Raw genomic sequence first — 22557 nt, 5'->3', positions numbered from 1 at the left:
TCATGCCATGACCCATCTTGACTGAATGTTACCCCTAAATGCTTATGGTGGTCTACATACTTAAGCTGTACATCATTGAAAAAAAAGATTCGGTTTATTTCGATTACAAAATGAAAAGAACATGACCTCAGTTTTTGCTGGATTGAAATTAACAAGCCATAGTTTAGACCATGATGTAATTGTGATAAGGTCTTTATTAAGAATTTCTTCCATATACGAGACATCTTTAGATGAGACTGCCAACGAACTGTCGTCGGCAAAAAGTCTAGTTACACTTAGAAGGGATTCGGCAATGTCATTAACATAGATTAAAAATAAAAGAGGACCAAGGACGGATCCCTGGGGGACTCCTCCAAGTAATGTTGTAGTATTAGAGAAAGAGGAAGACACAAAAACTTTCTGAGACCTATTATAAAGATAGTTGTTTAACCATGAGATCAATTTTCCTAGAATTCCATACTGTTTTAATTTGAAGATAAAACCTTTATGCCAAACTCGATCAAACGCTTTTGACATATCGCAAAATATAATACATGATGATTCTTTGTTGTCAAAAGCTTTACAAATTTGATTATAAATATCAATAAGCTGGTAAACAGTTGAGTAACCTGGCAAAAAAACAGATTTATTTTGAAATAGTAATGAGTTAATATGAAAAAAAGTTATACATATGTTTAAAGGGATATTCAGGCAAAATAATGACAAAAGTATTAAAATGATCTTATGTACTCAAATCACACTAAAATGATTTTTCTTGAAGTTTCAGCATGAATTTCTGTTTAAATTCTATATATTTTGGGTTTGAAGCGTAAATATATCTATATATGTTGAACAAAATTTAGACGCCAATAGAATCACCAAATAGTTTTAAAACAAGTCAGATTACTTGAACAAACCCTTGAAGTTACAATAATAGATATTGTGGATATTGTATGGTTGGAATAAGTCTAAGTCATTCATTTGACATGTTCTTTAACGTTTCCAGAGTTCACTTTGACAACTATTGTGAAATCCTAGCGCTCTAACCTGACCCACGCGGGTCAAGTTAGGAAACCACCATTTTATTCTTTATATGGAGAAAAGTTTTGTTTCTTTAACTGTCTAATATATTTTGAGGGCATTTACAGAATAATGAATGAAAAATTCAAAACTAAGAAATCAAAATTTTGCCTAAGTCTCCCTTTAAATATAATACGTTCCATCACTTTTCCAACACAGCTTATCAAAGAAATCGGTCTATAGTTTGATGGTTCGCCCTTATTCCCTTTTTTAAAAAGTGGCATTACATGAGCTGGTTTCCTTTTATCGGGATATATTCCTTCATTTAATGAGAGATTAAAAAGTAAACAAAGTGGAACACACAAAGATTCTGATGTTTCCTTTAACATTTTATGGCTAATTTCATCTGGACCGGAAGCTTTATTGGTGACAAGATTCAATAAGGTATCCTTAATCTCTTGTTCATTATTATAAAATCTTCAAAACGTGAATTAGTTTTAAAAGTAAATAGTGGAAGTTTTATATTTGTATCATCAACACATGATGTTGAACTAAAAAACTCATTTAAAGTATTTGCCTTATCTATATCAGATAAGGAGAAAGTGTTGTTACAATTTTTAAGAGGAGGTATGATTTCATTTTCATTTGTATTATCTTTTACTAGCATTTTAACTATTTTCCAGTATTCACGATGATAAGAACTGCTCATATCGTGCAATGAAAATTCTAAATTATTATAAAATATCTCTTTAGCATTTTTTTTTCATATTATTTACTTGATTTCGAGACTGCTTATATTTTATCCAATCAGAAGCTTTTATTACTATTTAATGCTTTATGAAAGAGCCTATCTCTTTGTCTTAAACTTTTTCGTAAACTACTGTTAAACCAAGGTTTATCATTCGGCCTTATTTAAGTGCATAATGCATAATATGATGGAATGCATTGTTTCGCTAGATATATGCTATGATTTTCACCGGCAGATGACATACATATTGACCCATGCGAAACAGTTGTTTAAAAGTTTACAATATTTATATGATACATGTTTGTCGAAAGCAAGCGTGAATTGTTTTTATGGAAAAAGGAAATTTTCAAAATGTTACTGGATAATAATCGGGCGAAAAATAGGTACTATTACATAACTTTCCTGAAATTATAATTGTTTCACTTTAGATATCTTAAATAAAACGCTTGCTGTCATAAGATATATTGGTATTTCACGACAATGAAGATCTGACAACCTTTCCTTTAACCTTTACTCTGTCTAGAAGAAGAGCATTCCCGCAATATTTATTGTAAAAAAATATGAATTTACTGAAGGATATCTCAAAATATCGGATTTTGGTGGCCATCTTGGTGGCCATTTTTAATATTGGCGGCCATTTTGATTTTTAAGCTGGGGTCTTGATCTAAAACAGCTAGACAGACATCAAACTAGTATAATCCAAAGTGGTTTGCTTGTAGAATTAAAAGAACGATTAAATGTACTGACACAGTATTGTTTGTTTACAAGACGGGTATACTCGATTTACGGTTTCGGATATAATTATATCTGATTATTGATTAATTTTTTGTGGAAGGGTGGAATTAGACAATAATGTTGGTTTGAAGTTTTAAAACAAAATCATTTTCATGTTTTTATCATGGTATTTTTATCTAAAAAATTCGGATAGAAGTTAAGAATTTGCTTTTTCCTTTCTAGAATATTCGTATACTCGTGTATATACAACACACACTCACGTATAATTGGGGTACTTTTGATTATGGGACATGAAAAGGACTGAAAAGTCCTCGCCCTGCTAATATGTTTAGGCTGTACAAAAAAGTTTAAATGAAATACAGGAAAATAACGTAAGCATTACTAAACAATTTGACATGTTCCCGTCAACTATACCTACACCTCAATTTTACATTTAACCAGAAACGCATAAAACATATGATGAGAAACTTCCTCTCGGATACCCTGGTCATCCCATTGTTTCAGTATGTAGCTCCAGTACTAATAACGTAGCGAAATACCTAGACTTTATTTTGAATCCTTACATGCAAAGTTTGCCTTCCTATATCAAGGATATCATCGACTTTTTAACTAAGGTTCGTAATCTTGAATTAAACAAAGACACCTTTATATTTACCCTTGATGTTTCTTCATTATACACAAATATCCCTCATAATGAAATTGTTGAATCTTGTATAATTATATTTTTTTAAAAGAAAGATAACGGAAATAATAATATCAAAGGTAATGATATAAGGAAATTGTTAAATATTGTTTTACATAATAAATGCTTTGACTTTAATGATCAGAGTTCTTTACAAACCATAGTCACAGCAATGGGAAGCCCTATGGCACCTTTTTATGCTTCATTATTCATGGGTAGTCTAAGAGCAATTTCTTTACACTACTTAATATGTAAAACCTGATGTCTGGTTACGTTTCCTAGATTATATTTTTATGATTTGGAATGATTATTTGGAAACGCTTTAACTTATTTTTAGATTCCTCAAATAGTTTCCACCCGAATATTAAATTCATTTACAGTATTTCTAAGTGCTAAGTATCTTTTTTGATGTTTCTTTAGCTATAAAGACGTAACAGGCATATATTTTGTAAACCTACAAATATGCATTTTGTATTTAGATTTTACATCCTCTCATCCTTTATCATGTAAGCGTGGTAAGCTTAACATTATAGACGTGTCATTTCCGATCAAGGCACTTGCAGTTTGAAAGATATTTTTCTGATAGAAATTATCCTAAATCGATTATTGAAAAAGCATTTTCTAAAATTCATTATTTAGTATTGTTTTGATTTTTTTTATGTGTTACATAAATATTGATCTATTTGTCTATATCTTCTTTTTATTAACACTTTCTAATAGACATCTGTTTCACTATTGATTCATTTTATTTCATGTACCAGCTTTATTTATAACATAAATAATTATTTGTTTCTACATGTTATTATAGTTTTGCCGATTAAACGTTTTACGCGTGTTCCGTTATGACGTCGCTTCCGGTAATTTTGTTATGTTTTGTCCATGTACAGACTCAATCAAACTGAGCCTGCAACATTCATTTCAATTTTGTCTTGTTGGGCTTTCTTTAGGGATTTTCTATTTCTCTCTATTTGCACTGATGAAGGCATATAGCCGAAACGAATGCAATGATTAATAACTGAATGTTCGTGTTTGTGTGGCTTCTCTGTTTATTCAGGTTGTATAGTCATCCCTAATAAATTAGTAATAATCACATACCCCGAGTTAGGATATATTCGCTGAAAACAAAACCACCACATTCTAACACGGCTAATATCGGTGGGTATCAAAGAAATAAGACATAATTTTGCTTATTTTGGAACGATCCAAAATTTGTTTGTGATATAATGGGCTTCAACATCACACACGTGCATTGTGTCCTTTCTGAAGTACTCACTGACTCATTATGTGCATAATATAATGCAAAGAGCCTTTCGCAGCATTTACCCGGTATAGGGGTTTGGACTCGTGGGTGCCTCGAACAGATTTATCTCTCGACGACGCATTTACCGTGTATTTAGTCATAGGAACTCTGCAGCAGGACCGCATATTGCGGCGCATAAATCCGAACCCGTGCCGACTTTACATATGGTTTGTCCGACTTTTGAATATCTTTTCATATTATCTGAGTGGGTGGTCTTTAATAATATAGTCTTAATTTAAAGAAATCTGCTAGTTTAAAAATCAGTCAAATTTACGGTATATAGAAAAAGAAAAGGAGTGACATCCGCCATTTACCGCAACGTTCGGCGTAAGTTACCCCCCTTGATATGCTTAATTTTTGTTTTATTTTTTCTAATATTCCGTATAACTCACTGACATCAGATGGAAAACTTGGACCTTTTCTAGTATTTAATATCAGTCCACGTGCCTTTTTAAAATAGTTATCTATGGATCATGTTTTAGTATTTCTTTTTAGTTTAGTTTAATCATATTTTATTGCTTTTACATTTAATACAAACACAGATACATTGTCACATGTAAACATACTACAAAACAGTAACGAATACATTTACAGTTATTATACATGGATGTTATAGTTATTATAAAAAAGCAAAAGGGTCGGGCCACAAGTTTTAACAACATTAGAGAATTGGCCCTTCCCACATCGTCTCACTTGTAGTAAAAAGATGTGCATAAATTCTGTTGTAATTGGAATTCCATAAATGTATATATCAGCAATCAATATGATATCTTTTGAGAAAATAGAATTTGATCATAAAAATTGTTCAAAGACTAACACAACTTGAATTTAAAAAAAATAATAAAGAAAAGGAAAAAAAGAAAGGAAGAAAGAAAGAAAGATCTATTGATTGATTGATTGATTGAATGAATGAAAGAATAAGCACCATGTAGAAGATTCCTGCCCAGTTCCTGTCCTCAGCATTTATATATAGGTTATGGACAACAATTTAAAAGCGTTGTTTGAAAATTAGTCATTTTCAAATCTCCTTGAATATTTGATGAAATTTTGAACGTGAAGGAATAGCTTATTATTGTCTTCATCACTAAGGTTAGTGATACCGAAAAGCAATTTATGGGCACTAAGAGGGTGATAATCACGAGTATTGATAAATAACGTTAGTCTTTGGTTTATATACAATGGGCACTTGAAAAAGTAATGGTCTGCGTCTTCAGAATAAAAACCGCATTCACAATTTGAATTGTCACGTAAGTGAGTGTAGTGCAAATCAGCATTTAAATTGCTACACTTATTTCTTATACGTGTGTGGTGAATTTGTAAAAATCTGTCACCAGTAAGGAAATATATCGGAACTTGAGGCGGCGTAAAGATTTTTTAAATTTTGGTTTTGAAAGATGAAAGTGTAGGAAACGTTCGCGTTTCAAGATCTAAACTGTTCCATAATTTAATGGAAGATGGTATCACTGATTTTGAATAAATTTCTAGACGTCGGGTAACAGTTGCGTAGTTTTCGTTGTTTCTTAAATTATATGTACTAGTATTACGAACTAATTCTGGAAAAATATCACATAAATAACAGGGAAGCTCGCCTTGGTTATGTTTAAAAACTAGAATTAATTTTTGCATTTTCCTTCTGTCTGCAAGTGATACCCAACCGATTTCACGAAGAAGGTTGGCAATAGATACTGACCTCGTTAGACCAGTTACAATTCGAGCAGCATCGTATTGAATGCTTTCAAGTGAATTTTGTTCATACACAGTACAACTGTCCCACACTATAGATGCATATTCAATAATCGGTCTTAAATAGGCTATATAGATTTGATTAAGTGTTTTTCTTTTTAATTTAAACTTTAGCATTCGCATTGAACCAAGAATTTTAGAGGCAGAATTAGTTATATTCGAAATATGTTGATGCCATGTACCATCATCACTTAATGTAACACCTAAATGTTTGTGAGAATGAACAAAATTAAGATGATTATTTTGGAAGTAAATATTAGGGGTGTCGCGATTATTTTTGGAAAGTGAAAAATACATAACTTCAGTTTTAGAAGCGTTGAATTGTATTAACCACTGATTTGCCCATGTTGATATAATTTCAAGGTCAGCGTTTATAGTACTTTCTATATAAGTGTTATCTTGCGAACTTATTGCTAATGAGCTATCGTCTGCAAATAATCTCGTGACACTTGTAAGAGCGTCAGCTATATCATTCACATAAATAAGGAATAAAAGAGGCCCTAAAACTGAGCCTTGAGGCACACCAGCTGTTAAAAATTTCTCATGAGAGTATGTAGTGCCTACAAAACTTTTTTGTTTTCTATTTTCTAAATAATTTGAGAACCAATTTAATAAATTACCGGTAAATCCGTATTGTTTCAGTTTGAAAATGAGACCCTTATGCCATACTCTATCAAAGGCTTTACTTATGTCACAAAAAACAAAACATGCAGCTTTTCCTTCATCGAAAGCTTTACATATCTGATTATAAATGTCTATTAATTGGTACACGGTTGAGTGTCCTGGAAGAAGAAGGAAGCCTGCCTGATTTCTGTATATTAACTTATTTTCATGTAGAAAGTTGTATGAATACTTAAAAATAATACGTTCCATATTTTTGTGCCCCCACGTTAGTGGCGGGCATTTAGATTTACCCTTGTCCGTCCGTCCGTCCGTCTGTCCGTCCGTCCTTCCGTCCGTCCTTCCGTCCGTCCGTTCACTTTTGTGTCGCACGTAACTCAAAAAGTATTTGACCTAGAGTCATGTAACTTTACAGGAATATTGATCACCATGTGCAGTTGTGCACCAGGTATTTTCGTCAGGATTTATTTAGTATTTTTAGAGTTATTGCCCTTCACTTAGAAAATTTTTGCAATTTTCAACTTGTGTCGCAAGTTACTCAAAAAGGATTTGACATAGTCATTAAACCTTATGGTCAGGTTGCTCAGCATATTTAGATTTGCACCTGGGGTTTCGCTTGTGGATTTATCCGGTATTTGTAGAGTTATTTCCCTTGACTTAGTAAAAAGATTGACAGAACAGTGGCGCGGTGGGGGCACCCGTGTCCTATGGACACATTTCTAGTTTCCTATACAACTTATAAGAGATACAGGTCTGTAATTGGACGAAATAGATTTATCACCTTTTTTTAAATAATGGTATTACATTAGCAACTTTCCATAAGTTTGGATATGTGTTATTTTGAATAGATCTATTAAAAAGTATAGTCAAAGGCTCACAAATGGTGTGACAAGTTTCCTTAAGCATTCTATGACTGATTTCGTCTGGTCCGCTAGCTTTATTTACGACGAGATTAGATAATATGTCTATAACATCTTGATTTGTAATTTTAATATTGCTTAAATTTTTATTTGTTTTTGGCTCGAATTGAGGTAAATTAGTATGAGAGTCGTCAATATTTGCAATTGAAACAAACAAATCATTTAAAGTATTGGCTTTGTCTAGATCAGAAAATGCTAATGTGTCCGTGTTTATATAAAGCGGAGGAATATTTACGCAACTCGATGAATTTTCTTTAACTAACAGTTTTACCAATTTCCAGTATTCTTTTTTATTAGTTGAACTAAGGTCGTTGAGTGTAAGCTCTATATTATTAAAAATATTTCTTTAGTATGTTTTTTCATGTTATTAACTTTATTTCTAATTCGTTTATAATTGTTCCAATCAAATTCACAGCTTTACGTTTTTGTCTATCGCGATGTCGGGAGGTTTTTCTTATTTCAGAGTTGTACCGTGGTCTGTCGTTTGGTTTAATTGTTGCTAGACTAGTCGGAATGCATGACGAAGCTAATTCTAAAAATGTATTTGTAAATGTGCGTGTAGCATTATCTATATTATCACTTTGTAAAAAAGACCAATCTGTCGCTCTTTTTACAGTTAGGCAAAATCAGTTGGACCATATTTCACCATGTAAAATCAAAACACGAATAGGCCCGTTACAATGCTGTCTATACATGTCAGCTCGTGTAAACAATAAACCTTGAAGGTTATATCTATAGTTGACAACGATAACGGAAAAATAGAAATCAAGCGTAGGCTTAGGGGAAAAACTCATGCCGAATGTTGCCGCAAATTGCGGATGTCACTCCTTCTCTTTTTTAAAAATACCGTAAAATATGACAGATTTTAAATGTAAAAGAATGTGTTCAATTGAAAATATATTCTTTAGGCCAGACACTCGGATAATACTAAACTAGAACTATCACTAAATGTGATTAATACCCCCGCAAGACTGCTTCAAAAATGAGGAAATTACTAGTAACAGAATACCTTGCAAAAATAATTGAAATAGAGTTATGGTTGTGGGCAATTAAAGATAGTTGTGGTTCATGTATGTTGCATTTCTTTTTAATGTGGTTGACCAATGATAAAGTTTTATTGAATTATCCTGTAATAAGGCCAGAAAGAGTTTCTCCATTGAGCACTGCACTTCCTCTCATTGCGCTTTACCATTGTATGAAGTTGCATTGAATTCTTTACATTAGTTTTAAGTTATGCACCGGACAAGGAAAAGGAACAAAGGGTAATAACTCTACAAATACTGAAGATGGAGTTATGGTTATTGTACACTGCACTTCCTCTCATTGCCCTTGGCCATTGTATTAAGTTGTATTTAATTCCAACTACTAGTTTTCAAGTTATGCACTGGATAAAAAAGTAACAAAGGGCAATAACTGTAATTTTCGCCAAATAGAGTTATGGTTCTTGTGCACTGCACTTCATCTCACTGCCCTTGACCATTGTATGAAGTTTCATAGAATTCCAACCATTAATTTTCAAGTTATGCACTGGACAATGAAAAGTAACAAAGGGCAAAAACTCTTAAATGAGTCAAGAAAGAGTTATGGTTTCTGTGCACTGCGCTTCCTCTCAATATACTTGACCATTGTATGAAATTGTATTGAATTCCAACTAGTAGTTTTCAAGTTATGCTCTGGACAAGAAAAAAGCAATGGAAAAGTAACAAAGGGCAATAACTCTATAATTACTGCAGACAGAGTTATGGTTTTTGTGCACTGCACTTCCTCTTATTGTGCTTGACCATTGTATGAAGTTGTTTAAAATTCCAACCAGTACTTTTCAAGTAATGCTCCAGACAAGAAAAAGTAACAAAGGGCAATAACTCTGTAATTAGTCAAGCTAGAGTTATGGTTCTTGTACACTGCACTTTCTCTAAATGTGCTTGATGATTGTATGAAGTTGTATTGAATTCCAACCAGTAGTTTTCAAGTTATGCTCCAGACAAGGAAAAGTAACAAGGGCGATAACTCTGTAATTAGTCAAGATGGAGTAATGATTCTTATGCACTGCACTTTCTCTCAATGTGCTTGACCATTGTATGAAATGATATTGAATTCCAAGCATTAGTCTTCAAGTTATGGTCCGGACAAAAGAAAGCTTTGAAAAAGTAACAAAGGGCGATAACTTTGTAATTACTTTAGATAGAGTTATGGTTCTTGTGAACTGTAGTTTCTCTTATTGTGCTTTACCTTGTATGAAGTTGTTTTGAATTCCAACCAGTAGTTTTCAAGTTATGCTCCGGACAAGAAAGAGTAACAAATGGCAATAACTCTGTTATTAGTCAAGATTGAGTTATGGTTCTTATGCATTGCACTTCCTCTCAATGTACTTGACCATTGTATGAAATGATATTGAATTTCAATCATTAGTCTTCAAGTTATGGTCTGGACAAAAGAAAGCTATGAAAAAGTAACAAAGGGCAATAACTCTGTAATTACTTTAGATAGAGTTATGGTTCTTGTGTACTGCACTTCCCCTTATAGTGTTTGACTATTGTATGAAGTTGTTTTGAATTCCAACCAGTTCTTTTCAAGTTATGCTCCGGACAAAGAAAAGAAACAAATGGCAATAACGTCAAAGTAGAGTTATGGTTCTTGTGCACTGCACTTTCTCTCAATGTACTTGATCATTGTATGAAGTTGTATTGAATTCCAATCATTAGTCTTCAAGTTATGCTCCGGACAAGATAAATGCAACGGACCGCTGGACCGACCCACCGACCGACCAACCGACCGACCACCGAGTGACTCCTATATACCCCCAAACTTCGTTTCGGGGGTATAAAGATATTTAGATATAGGAGAAACATTTTTAAAAACCGATACACGACCGAAAATATGCGCCGCGGTCCTGTTCTCGAGTTCCTATGTATTTAGTCAGCTAAGTTCAGCCTGAAACAATTGAATAGTTGTTGAAATTTTCTGCTTTCCGTGATTTACAATCGTTTGCTTTGTTTGTGAGTTATCTGTTAATTCACAATATAGGGTCTACTGTAAATTCAAGATAGACAATTTCAATTTAGTTAATTGTTTTGCTGGGTAAAATGCAACATCGCACGCAATAAATAGAAATATTAATTTCAGTACATTATCATCTAACAAGTTAAATGTTGATGCTGCACATCAAAGACGTCGCCAAATGATGTGAACAGTCACAGCTAATTTACAAAATCAGAATTGAAAATTGTTCTCTATTACAGCTGAATATCCGAAGCACTAATAAATTGTTTCTCAATGTTCTTGGTATGTGTCTGAAATTCTGAAATGTTAGTCTGTTGAGACAAAGATTGAAACGTCTGGTCGAAGCAAAATAAATTGGATAACAAGTGAAATTGAAATGATTGTTAAACTTAAAATAAATTCAAGACAATATGTGCCGAGAATATGTCCATTTAGATATTGGTGCGAATTGCATAATGTTCGAATGATTTTGAGGACGAACTGTCAGTTATTTTTCAAAAAACGAAAATATGTCTGTAATATCAAATACTAGTTATCAATAAATTGATATATATATATATAATCAATTCTTTGTTACGTTTTGTGTACTTATTTATAAAAGATTAAACTACTTGAATAAACAAAAGTGAATATTCGCCTAGAATCTAGGTATGGGACCACAAAATGTAATAAGAATCTAGGCAAAAGAGAACAATCGTCGGTCAAAGAATCCTTCAAAATAACCTATTGCAAATACATGTATTTGTGATACGTTTTAAAATAAACGTACTCTTTTCACTCAGTTAATCTGTTGTATAACTTAAATGTTAATTATTTTAATGAATTACATATCGCACACGTTTTGCCTGTTTTGCAAAAAATATTTCCGCTGCATCCGTAGCGCCAAAATAATCTCCGTTGCGTATTTTAGTGATACCTCTTGTTCTCTGCCCGTCATTAGCCTATTAGACTAAAGACGGGTCTGTGTTTAGCTAAGGGTTAAGGGAGAACCGCCTCTATGATAGTACGCGTGGTTTAGGCTTTGTAACTGTAATTTAATAATTCGTCAAGTTATATTGATCATAATTGTCCTGTTTCCCTCCCCCACCCCCGTCAACGAAGACTAAATGCTAGCATATTGCTTTTGGCGACAATTTAAGGCGGAGACGAACTTCAACAGAGGCGGAGCAAATGAAGTGAGTGACACTGCTTCAGTCGTTACCTCTCTTAACGGTTAAGTTTTAGAACAATCAACTATAGACTGAGCCGGCTTATTGGCACGTTATTTATTAGGTTGATAACATTAGATAATTATAAAAAGAATATGATATTCAAACATGACACTATCAATTCAGTTAAATGTTAATTTTAATTCCTTAAAGCTCTGTGACATGTTGTACTTCAGAAAAGCTATTTTTATTAGACAATTTGAAAGCAATGTGATTTTGTTAAAACAAAAGAAATGCACAAAATCAAGCCTAAATTTTTCCCCATTGCTATACGGACAAATGCATATCTACTGCACGGCCGTCTAATAACATGGTAGGACATATCTAAAACATGGGTAACCAATAAAGCAGTAACACCATAAACAGAACTCAATCCCTTATTAGTCCCCTACCGGTTTAACCGGAGGGGACTTTAGGTTTACCCTTCGTCCGTCTGTCCGTCTGTCTGTCTATCTGTCTGTCTGTCTGTCAGTCCGTCAGTCCGTCCGTCCACAAAACTGGATCCCGCGATAACGCAAAAAGTACTGAAAATATTCTCATGAAACTTGATATATGGATAGATGGCAGTATGGAGATTATGCACGTCTTTTTCTTTTCTTCCTTTGTTGAAAATTTTGGTTGCTATGGCAACAAATAGGCAAATTTAATACATAAACTAGATTCAGTGATAACTCAAAAAGTACTGAAAATATTTTTATGAAACTTGAAATATGGGTAGATGGCAATCTTTCCTCCTATGTTGAAAATGCTGGTTGCTATGGCAACAAATATTCTGAAAATATGGCAAATTTAACACATAAACTGGATCCAGTGATAACTCAAAAAGTACTTAAAAATATTTTTATGAAACTTGAAATTTGGGTAGATGGCAGTCTGGAGATTACGCACATCTTTTTCTTTTCTTCCTATGTTGAAAATTCTGGTTGGTATGGCAACAAATAGACTGAATTTCAAGATTTCTGATTTAAGTTTTTCAGCCTTTTCACTATAAGTTCTTTATTTCTTAAGGTGTTTACTTCAAACTTTAAATATAAGTTTCTGGTCATCAACCACATCATATGTGACAAGGTTTACAACTCTAGCACAAAAATTATCAGTATTACCTCCCACGAACTTAGAATTTTTATGGGAAAATAATGTTGTCTTTTTTAAATAACTTCTTTATTTCCTAATGTATCTACTTCAAACTTCATACATATGTTTCTTATTATCAATCAACATTTTTGAGAAGGTTAAATACACTAGCAAGACTATTTCCAGAATTATGTCCCCCTTGAACTTAGATTTTTTTTCGAGAAATTGGTATTTTTTACTCCAACTTCTTCATTCCTTATAGGATTTACTTTAAAATCCCACATCGTAATAATATGACAAGGTTTATAAATGTAAAATCCATTTTTCCAGAATTATCTCCTCCTTAAACTTTGAATTTTTCTTATTCATTCTTTAACTTTCTAACTTTTTCTCCATGGATTTTCTTCAAATTCAAAATAAATATTCATTATCAACAAACACCTGCATTATATTTTTTGTTACTTACTATACATTATAGTTAATGCTATATTTGAAAATTGTTATTTTTTTTACTAATCTTCTTTGTGACTATAAATGGTATCTTTAAACTTAAAGTAAAACTCACATCATATATGACAATGTTCATAAATCTAGCATCTTTATTTCAAAAGTTATCTTCTCTTTAAGAATTTTGCATTAAAATACGTTATATTTTGGTAACAGGGATGTTTGAAAAAATAACTTTAAAGTCTCCTTCAGTCTGTCTGTATGTATGTCTGTCTGTCTGTTCATAAAAACTGTTTCCTGAGATCACTTTTAAAGATTTTTCCAACAAATTTACTTAAAAAAGAGAAAAGTTGAAACATTAGTTATTCTTATTCATCCTAAGAAAATTGAACCTTTTGATTATCTGCTGTATAAACATAATTTCCTTACTAGGCAGTGAAACTTAACACATTACTGTGATATAGACAAATTTAGAACTCAAAAGATTTAAGTTCATTCATGTCTTTCATTCATTCAATAGTATAATTGAATGGCCAATGGCCCGTCAGATTGTTGCTGGGGTTCTAACCGGTAGGGGACTTATGGATTGCTTGCAATACTATGATAATTGCTTGTTTCAGTTTTGAATGTTGGTATTGGCATAAATGTATGTCAGAGTTCAAAAGCACACAAAGAAATTTATATATATATACATAAAAGAATTTTTTTTAAATTGAACATAAGATGGTTAGCATAATATAAAGAAGTACAGATGTAATAACATATTAAGAAAATGGCTTTTGACTGACAATTTAGAAAGAATACAACGCTTTTTAATTCCTTATAGATGAGGGCTGTTTGTTCGAAGCAAACATATCGGTATGCAAATAATTGTGCATCACATCCTATTGTTCTAGGTCAAATAGAGCACCTACTTTGATTTGACCAATATTTATCGGAACAAAGTTTCACCCATATCTCATCGCATTGTGCGGCGATTTGTCTTTGATGTTCCTCAGGTCTCACCCCTGTACGGAATTAGACCCAACCCGTTGTAGTCTAGAAAGTAGTTCTTTTAATTTTTGAAGTGGTCCAGTTTAAGTTCTCTCTAGTTTGATTGGTCATAATTAAAGTGCATTTATTGCATGTGTGTATTTTTTGTGTGTTATAGGATGACTTTAAAAGTGGTTTTTTGTGTATTCTCCAGGAACTCATTTGTTGGCGGAAGTATTAAAAATGTACTACCACCAGCAGTCCGGAGTTTTCAAAGTGCCGAATTTAAACAGTGTTACAACAGAATGAAGATTTCTGAAAAAATTAGATGGCTAACATATTATATTTTGGGCCTCATTTAACTTAGATAGTGTTGATGTTTAAAGTTGAAGACAGTATATAATTCATCAAGAACAGAGGAATCGAGAATTAAGCCTCAAATGTGACTGATTTATTATAGAACAAAGAATACGAAAAATTCACTAGGCCGACACCTTTTGCTGTTAAACACCAGAACAATACTTAATTGGTAATAACGCACAGTGCGATATCTCAGATAAAGCATATTTTCTTTAGAATTTTCAAATAAAGCACAGTCATCTATGTTCACTTGGTTCATGTATAAGCATGACCGTAGACAAATACGCAAGGGTCACTGAACGATACTTAAATCGATGCTCGAAAAAGAGCGAATATATCCTGATTTGGGAAAGCTAATGGGGTACATGTACTTGGGATATGGCTTACAGTTAAAAAAAACGTGTCTCGGGCTTGAACGTAGTTGCTTATAAACCTTTTAACCCTCTATTGAAATAGTTGAAATAGATTTAAAATCCATATTTTGGCATGCCTTAAAAACAAATGCCGATCAAATGGCGGTTAGCGTAATACTGGCGCGCCACAATTATTTACTAAAATGTTTCTGTATGTGGTCATCCAACCGATCAGGAACACTAACTTTACTTTTGATTGGCTCTCACATTATGGGGTTTACAATAAGAAAAAAATCGGTCATTTACAAGTACCATGTGTACCATTAAAAGTAACCGAGGTCTCGAGTGGAGAATAAAATGTATTAAGGGAAGCAAAATATATATTGAAACTTTATGACTAACCAAATTTTTTTATTACTAAACCTCGATCATTTTTTGTAGAGAAAACCCCTCGATGTCGCCCCAGGCAATGATATATCCACATAACAGTCTCGTCGCTATATTATAACTATAACTTATTCCGGAGCAAGACCTGTGTTTTTTTTTTTGAAGACTTTAGTTCGTTCCACTGTTTTATTTAACCGGCAACTAATTTAAAACTTTAAAATGTCCATTATTAATAATATACCTATTTCAGTCAAATATCTGTGGCGTTATTTCATTTTCATTTTGAATATTTCCAAGGACTTTTTTCTGTTTTAGAACATAATTTACAACAAATGGCACCAGCAATTACTTAATTATTTCACAAACTTTTACAATCGTAATTCACATTCAACGTCACTGTTGTTTTTGTTTAAAATGGCCATCGGTTTGTGTTAATCGTATATGCGTAAGGAATGGTACACTAATAAAACCGGTTTAAACTATTCACGAACAAATACAAATGGATTATTCCTTTTGACATATTTTATCGACGATGAAATATTTTGTGTAGTGACATTCACAAACATCTAGGTCCCAATATTTCCCCCATTTTTTGTCCCTTTTCCACAAAAGTACGACCCATTAGGTGCCTAATCATAGCATATAATAAGGGTCTGCGTTCAGCGGACAATACATTTTCTTGTCGATTAAATACTGGTATTTAATAACTGCTAAATCTTTTGAAAGTTGCCTTGAATGAAGTGACAATAAGCGTATTCACAAACATACTGTAAATTATGTCGCGTGTTTTGCATTTCAAATTCTTTTTCAGTATATTGCCTGCCTTTTGAGACCTATTTATAAGTGTATTTTCTTTCATTCACCTTAAATACATCATATTATCACATAAACCGCGGCGCATGGGTGTAATAAAGCCATTTAATAAAAACGATATTACACTAGACGATATTACACTAGTGTTGTAACACTTTGACGTGACGTCATTTGCGCTATAAACATAGCGTTACAGCGCGCTAATGTTAGTATTAAACTATAGGCGCGTCAAATAAAATTGACTCTTGTTAACAGTTTACTGTTCTTATTTTATATATGTGATAAATAGAATATTATAGTCATGTAGATTCAATACTAAATTTATTGAACTCGTTGAATAAAACAATATTATGATCGCCAGAGGCTCGCATAATATGATCTTATTCAACTCGTTCAATAAATTATAAGTATTAAACCTACATTCATTCAATATTCTCTATATAATTTTATTACCCTTCCCTTGCCGAGTAGTCAATTTTGAAAATAAATCATTGCTGTTTCAAATGAAATGTCGAAATAAGATTTACGTTACCAGTACACCGCAAAATGACGACGTATTTGCGTGATATACCTAACGAATGTAAACAAGAGAAAAGGAAAGTCTGTTAAAGACACTTTTTTCTAATTAACATCAAGCTTTGATGAGGTTATATTTGTTTTAAATACTAATAAGAATATTTATCACTATTTTGGTTCATATTTTTTGACACTTAAAAAGTGCTTGTATATCGGAATTTACACTGCGTAACATCGAACCGAACGCACATCGTCACAGCACATGTTGTTTTACAACGTTGGGTACCCAAAGGGGAAATTTAATGTATTAATTACCTGTCTGGCTCGGTTATATCAATTTCTTTCGGCGGATCAATATCCAATCAAAAAGGGGAACAAATCTGGAAGTGTTATAAACTAAAAGTGTAATAAACATGTTTATTACCCTTCCAGATTTTTTCCACCTTTTTGATTGGATATTGATCCGTCGAAAGAAATTGATATTACCGAGCCAGACGGGTAATATACACACTAAATATACCCGTTTGGTACCCCACGTTGTAAACAACATGCGTTGTGGCGATGCGCGTACGGTTCGATTTTACGCGGTGTAAATTCCGATATACAAGCACTTTTTAAATGTCAAATGAAAAATATTTACCAAAAGAAAGTAATGATGAATATTCTCATCAGTATTGAAAACAAAAATGGCCTCGCCAATGCTTGATATTAATTACAAAAAAGTGTCTTCGACAGACTACCCCTTTTCTCTTGTTTACATTCGTTAGGTACGAAAGCAAATACGTCATGTATTTATGTGACGTCATGTTGTGGTGAAGGGGTACCCTAAAGGGAATCTTATTTCGACGTTACAATTGAAACAGCAATGATTTATTTTAAAATCTTACTCGGCATGGGAAGGGTAATAAAATTGTTATTTTGGTTTTGGAGTGATATATGTGGATATATTACCTGGCAAGATTTTATATCACCCCAAAACCAAAATAACAGATAATATCTTGACATGAAACATGGGTATTTATGCTATAACTGTGTTTTGCTCGGTCATGAAGTTTTCATAGCGTATGCACATTACAAATCGTATGAATTATCATTTTTGTGTCGCCTCTACGGAGTAGTGGCGACATATAGGGATCACTTCTCCGTCGTCTGTCTGTCCGTCTGTCTGTCTGTCCTTCCGTCCGTCACAAAACTTGTCCGGACTACTCCTCATAAACTACTGGTGCAATTTCATCCAAACTTTACAGGAATGATTAGTACCAAGTCTAGTTGTGCATATTGTCAACATTTTCCGGTTCAATGATTTTTGACAGAGTTATGGCCCTTTAATAATTTTTATTTTTAAACTTTGTCTGGACTACTTCTCTTATACCACAAATGCAATTTCATTGAAACTTTACAGGATTGATCAGTAACTCAAGTCCTTGCGCATTTTGCACGGGTTTTCCGGTTGAATGTGTTTTTGCCGAGTTATGGCCCTTTGATAAAAAGGTGTTTTTTTCTGTGTGTTGCCAGATACACAAAAGCTTGTCCGGACTACTCCTCATAAACTACTGGTGCAATTTCATCCAAACTTCACAGGAATGATCAGTTCCAAGTCTAGTTGCGCATATTGTCAGCATTTTCCGGTTCAATGATTTTTGTCTGAGTTATGGCCCTTTAATAATTTTTATTTTTAAAGTTTGTCCGGACTACTTCTCTTATACCACTAATGCAATTTCAATGAAACTTTACAGGATTGATTTGTAGCTCAAGTCCTTGCACATATTGCACGGGTTTTCCGGTTGAATGATTTTTGGCCGAGTTATGGCCCTTTGATAAAAAGGTGTTTTTTCTGTATGTTGCCAGACACACAAAAGCTTGTCCGGACTACTCCTCATAAACTACTGGTGCAATTTTATCCAAACTGTACAGGAATGATCAGTATCAAGTCTAGTTGTGCACTGTCCGTCTGTCTGTCCGTCTGTCACAAAACTTGTCCAAACATGAAATTGGCCATCATGAGGCGACACATGTGATCACTGATCGCTCTTGTTTCTTTCCAGAGTTTGCATGCAAATTACAGTTGTTCTGGTATTCACAGTCAGTGTAATTCATACTATTGCATTTCTGCCACTATCAAAGCAGGTAGCGAATAACGATGATACGAAAGGGAAAACTACACATATTAGATTTTTAAGAGTTCACAAATGTGGTACTGCAACAATGTCAAATGTAATTTTCCGGTTTGGACTATATAACAATTTAACATTTGCAATGCCAAAAAAGGGTGGATATATCACAAACACAGATTCTCTACTTCCTGTGCGTCCGACTGGTCATTATGATATTTTGATCGGGCATTCCATATATAGCCGTAAGTTATATCAGTATTCATTTGGAACAGATTCGATAAATATTGCAATTGTTCGCGATCCTGTTCAAAGAATGATAAGTGCTGCGTATTTTTACAGAGATGTTTGGCCACAAGCATATCTCCGACGTGTCCCAAAAAGTAATTTCATTGAAAATCTTGTCCGATTACCTGATGTGTATGACAGAGCTCCATTTAGTTTCACAAGAAATTCCATGGGGAGGGACTTTGGATTTTCTTCATCTATATCTATCAATGATACAAATAAAATAGACCAACACCTAGACATGCTTAAAAAAGACTTCAAACTTGTCCTTGTGAAGGAAAGGTTCAACGAATCGCTTGTCTTGATGAAAAGAACTTTAAACTGGGACATCGAAGATATACTGTATGTAAAGATAAATGCATACAAGCATGAAGTAGTAACGCTCAGTTCAGATCTTATAAAGAAACTACAAAAAACCTGTTTCTTAGATGTTATATTGTATGAAACTTTTTCTAAGATATTTGATGAGAAAGTTAAAAATGAGGGTCCTAAATTTCACCGTGAGGTAGAATGGTTTCAAAACGTGCTTCAATTAGTGACTGAGTTCTGCAATGCAGAGAAAGCTGGTGCAATGGTGAGAATAGACCAATCGGAATGGAACGAGCCATTTCACATCACTCGGGAGAACTGTTCGGACATGAAAACAGGAGCCCTAACTTACCTTCCAATGCTCAGAATTCGTCACAAAAAGATGAATAATTGAAATTATGTAGATTAATGACATTATGGCTTTGTTACAACTTTAAAACTCTGCCCTTTATCAAAAAGAACATTTTATCCGTTTTATTATAACGATTGAAAAATATGATTATATAAACATTGTAAATATATTTCTGATATATATGTATAGTCTGTAACTTGGAAATATGATGATTATTATAAAACGCCTTAGCAATTTTTATTGAAATTTACTTGGTTAATTTTGCAATACACAATCTTTTGCTAGAATTGTGTGCCAATTCTTAATTGGATTCTTTTGTTTGGGTATTTTAACCATTGTCTTATCACCAGTGATGATAACTGTCGGCGCATTTTAGTTTTCTCGTGGTACAAGTCAGCGTCTACAGCTTAGATATATTCAAATGTAGCATTGCAAAGTAAACATCCTTCACTACAGTGTTGTTATATTTTTGTGGTTCTTTAGGATCTTTGACTATCAAACAGAGTCTGCTATTTTAATGTGATTAGCACACGTATGAGGGATCACCCTTTCCAAGTCTTTTACAAAAAGAAATTAAATCCAATTAATTATGCACTTGTGTAAAAATGGCTTTGATCCGGGTTTCACCGAGTTTACATTGTAAATATATATTGGGAACCTTTTCACTGAAGCTACATAAGTAATCCAAAGCATGTACCCAGAGTCAAATGTGGCCCGTCCAATGGAGTTCGTTTACTTAGTTTCTATTGACTTCTTTTTCAGATAAACACATTTAAATTTTATGGAAAATAACAAATGCACTATGCCGAAAGCTTAGATACTTGACATCACTGTCTTGAAAACCTCTAAATATTTCATGTATAAGAAAAATAAGGCATCCAATGTGATCTAATTACTTACCTTTTAACTGAAGAATGGTGAGATTTTTTTGTTTAAAAAGCAATTAATCTATGGTAAGTGGTCTACAAAACCATAGCCCTCTTCATTAAATGAATTTTATAATTATTAGAATATATCTAGGGTCCAACAAAAGCGCTGAATGCGTAGTTTTATATGCATATTTTTTGGGAATCAATTTCGGCCATTTCCTTAACCTTGGGCAGGTCCATGGTAAGCCCTTTGGGACTGAATTGTCTTAATGTTCGTCTTCTGCCTTGCTTCGTCGGGCCCTTGTAGGTGATTTTCTAGTTGCTCTGTCTTCCTTTAGGACATTGAGTACTTTTGTTATGGTCATTGGGTTTACTTTTATATGTTTCTACATGATCATTTTAGTGTTTTACTTATTTAACCTTTTGTAACCATGACAACTGTTAGAATTTCACTTGGCGGGAATTCATTTTATTTACACTGTCTCGTTTATAGGAACATGGTGGGGCTAAGAGCGAGGTTTGGTGCACCATTAACCGGTTTAAACTCCCTAGCAGTCATTATTATGCTGCTGACCGTTCCAAGGCGGCGCCCCACTGTGTTCCTCAGATGTATGTCTATGTTGTTTCATACTGTTTTGGTGACACTTTTGCTTGTGTCCCTTGTTTTCTCGTCTACGGTAAGTATCTTCCCCATGGCCTCTAGTTTTTATTTCTTTGATTAACCCCCCCCTCCCCCGGTCTCCTGTCCCCTTCCCCTTTGTGGGCCTATTATTATTTTCTTTGAATTCCTAATCAGTTACAAATTATTTATCATTTAATGATTAACCTGTCCGTGCTCTGTCCTGTTTTTTGTTTGGGGTCCGCCTGGGCTCCTTGTCATTGGTTCTTGTTGCTGGGTCATATGGGGGTTGCGTTCATTGAACGCCGCCTTTCCTTGTTGATCTTGTTTATCATATTTCATATGATAGACCCATTATTCAAAACTTGTTTATTCATGTATGTGCTCCAACATATATGCACAACTTGCAATAGTCAATACTTGTCTAAAACATTTACATCTCGTTCATGCAATAGCACTAGATTTCTTGTACCGTCATCTTGTTCAAGTATAGACATAAAAAGACAGTCCCCTTTATTTACATGTAATACAAGGTTATCTAGGAATGCGAATTCAAGACTAGTAAGTAGACTTAAGCTTTTTAGTCCATTATAGCGGTATTACAAAAACACATGATTGCCAGTTATTCTTACAAAGTTGTCAGTGTTCCTAAATGACAAGATTAAGAATTCACCATTCAGATTTTTCACTTAATTTAAGATTGCTAAATTTCCGGAATCGGAACCAGTCTTTCCTTTTTGTCTAAAATTCATAAACGATTTCGATAATCTTGCCTTTATGTACAAAGAGAAAGTTAGATATTTTATTCCTTGTTTAGTAATTTAGTGTTAAATTCTGAGAAATTCGCATTATAAATTACCTCTTTCGGACATAACATATATGAATGCACAATGGACAGTAAAAATGATGAACAAAGCACTAGTTTTACAAAATACATGTAGCGTTAAAAAAAACTATGAACTATGAACAAGCAATATTTTGTTTACAAAACACATGCAACGCGCGTTAAAAGCGCATATTTCTTTTGTTATATCATGATCAATACCCGTAATACTAGTTGGTATAAACGTTTTGTCGATGTAAGATCCGTATACGGAATTCTGCAACTCAGTAGTCAGATGTTTGTTGTTG

General features: G+C 33.4%; 1 protein-coding gene across 1 annotated transcript; it reads left to right on the top strand.

Moving 5' to 3' along the window:
- Positions 1-1973: 1973 nt before the first annotated feature.
- LOC132744112 (galactosylceramide sulfotransferase-like) lies at positions 1974-20614 on the top strand. Its single transcript, XM_060732730.1, has 2 exons — positions 1974-2130; positions 18924-20614. The coding sequence occupies exons 1-2, from the start codon at positions 2045-2047 to the stop codon at positions 19978-19980; spliced, it is 1143 nt and encodes a 380-aa protein (XP_060588713.1). The 5' UTR covers positions 1974-2044; the 3' UTR covers positions 19981-20614.
- The last annotated feature ends 1943 nt before the right edge of the window (positions 20615-22557 follow it).

This window comes from Ruditapes philippinarum, unplaced genomic scaffold, assembly GCF_026571515.1.
Source record: "Ruditapes philippinarum isolate M1 unplaced genomic scaffold, ASM2657151v2 ctg5103_1_1_1_1, whole genome shotgun sequence".
NCBI classification, from domain to species: domain Eukaryota; kingdom Metazoa; phylum Mollusca; class Bivalvia; order Venerida; family Veneridae; genus Ruditapes; species Ruditapes philippinarum.
The sequence above is the reverse complement of the archived record's forward strand: the minus strand, read 5'-3'. Positions and strand labels throughout refer to the sequence as shown.

What these genes read in the sequence shown, in the direction of transcription:
- LOC132744112 (XM_060732730.1), top strand. Translation starts at nt 2,045, where the DNA reads ATGTTTGTCGAAAGCAAGCGTGAATTGTTTTTATGGAAAAAGGAAATT. An exon ending in AATAATCGGGCGAAAAATAG is followed by an intron (nt 2,131 to 18,923) that starts GTACTATTACAT and finishes GTTTCTTTCCAG; the next exon opens with AGTTTGCATGCAAATTACAG.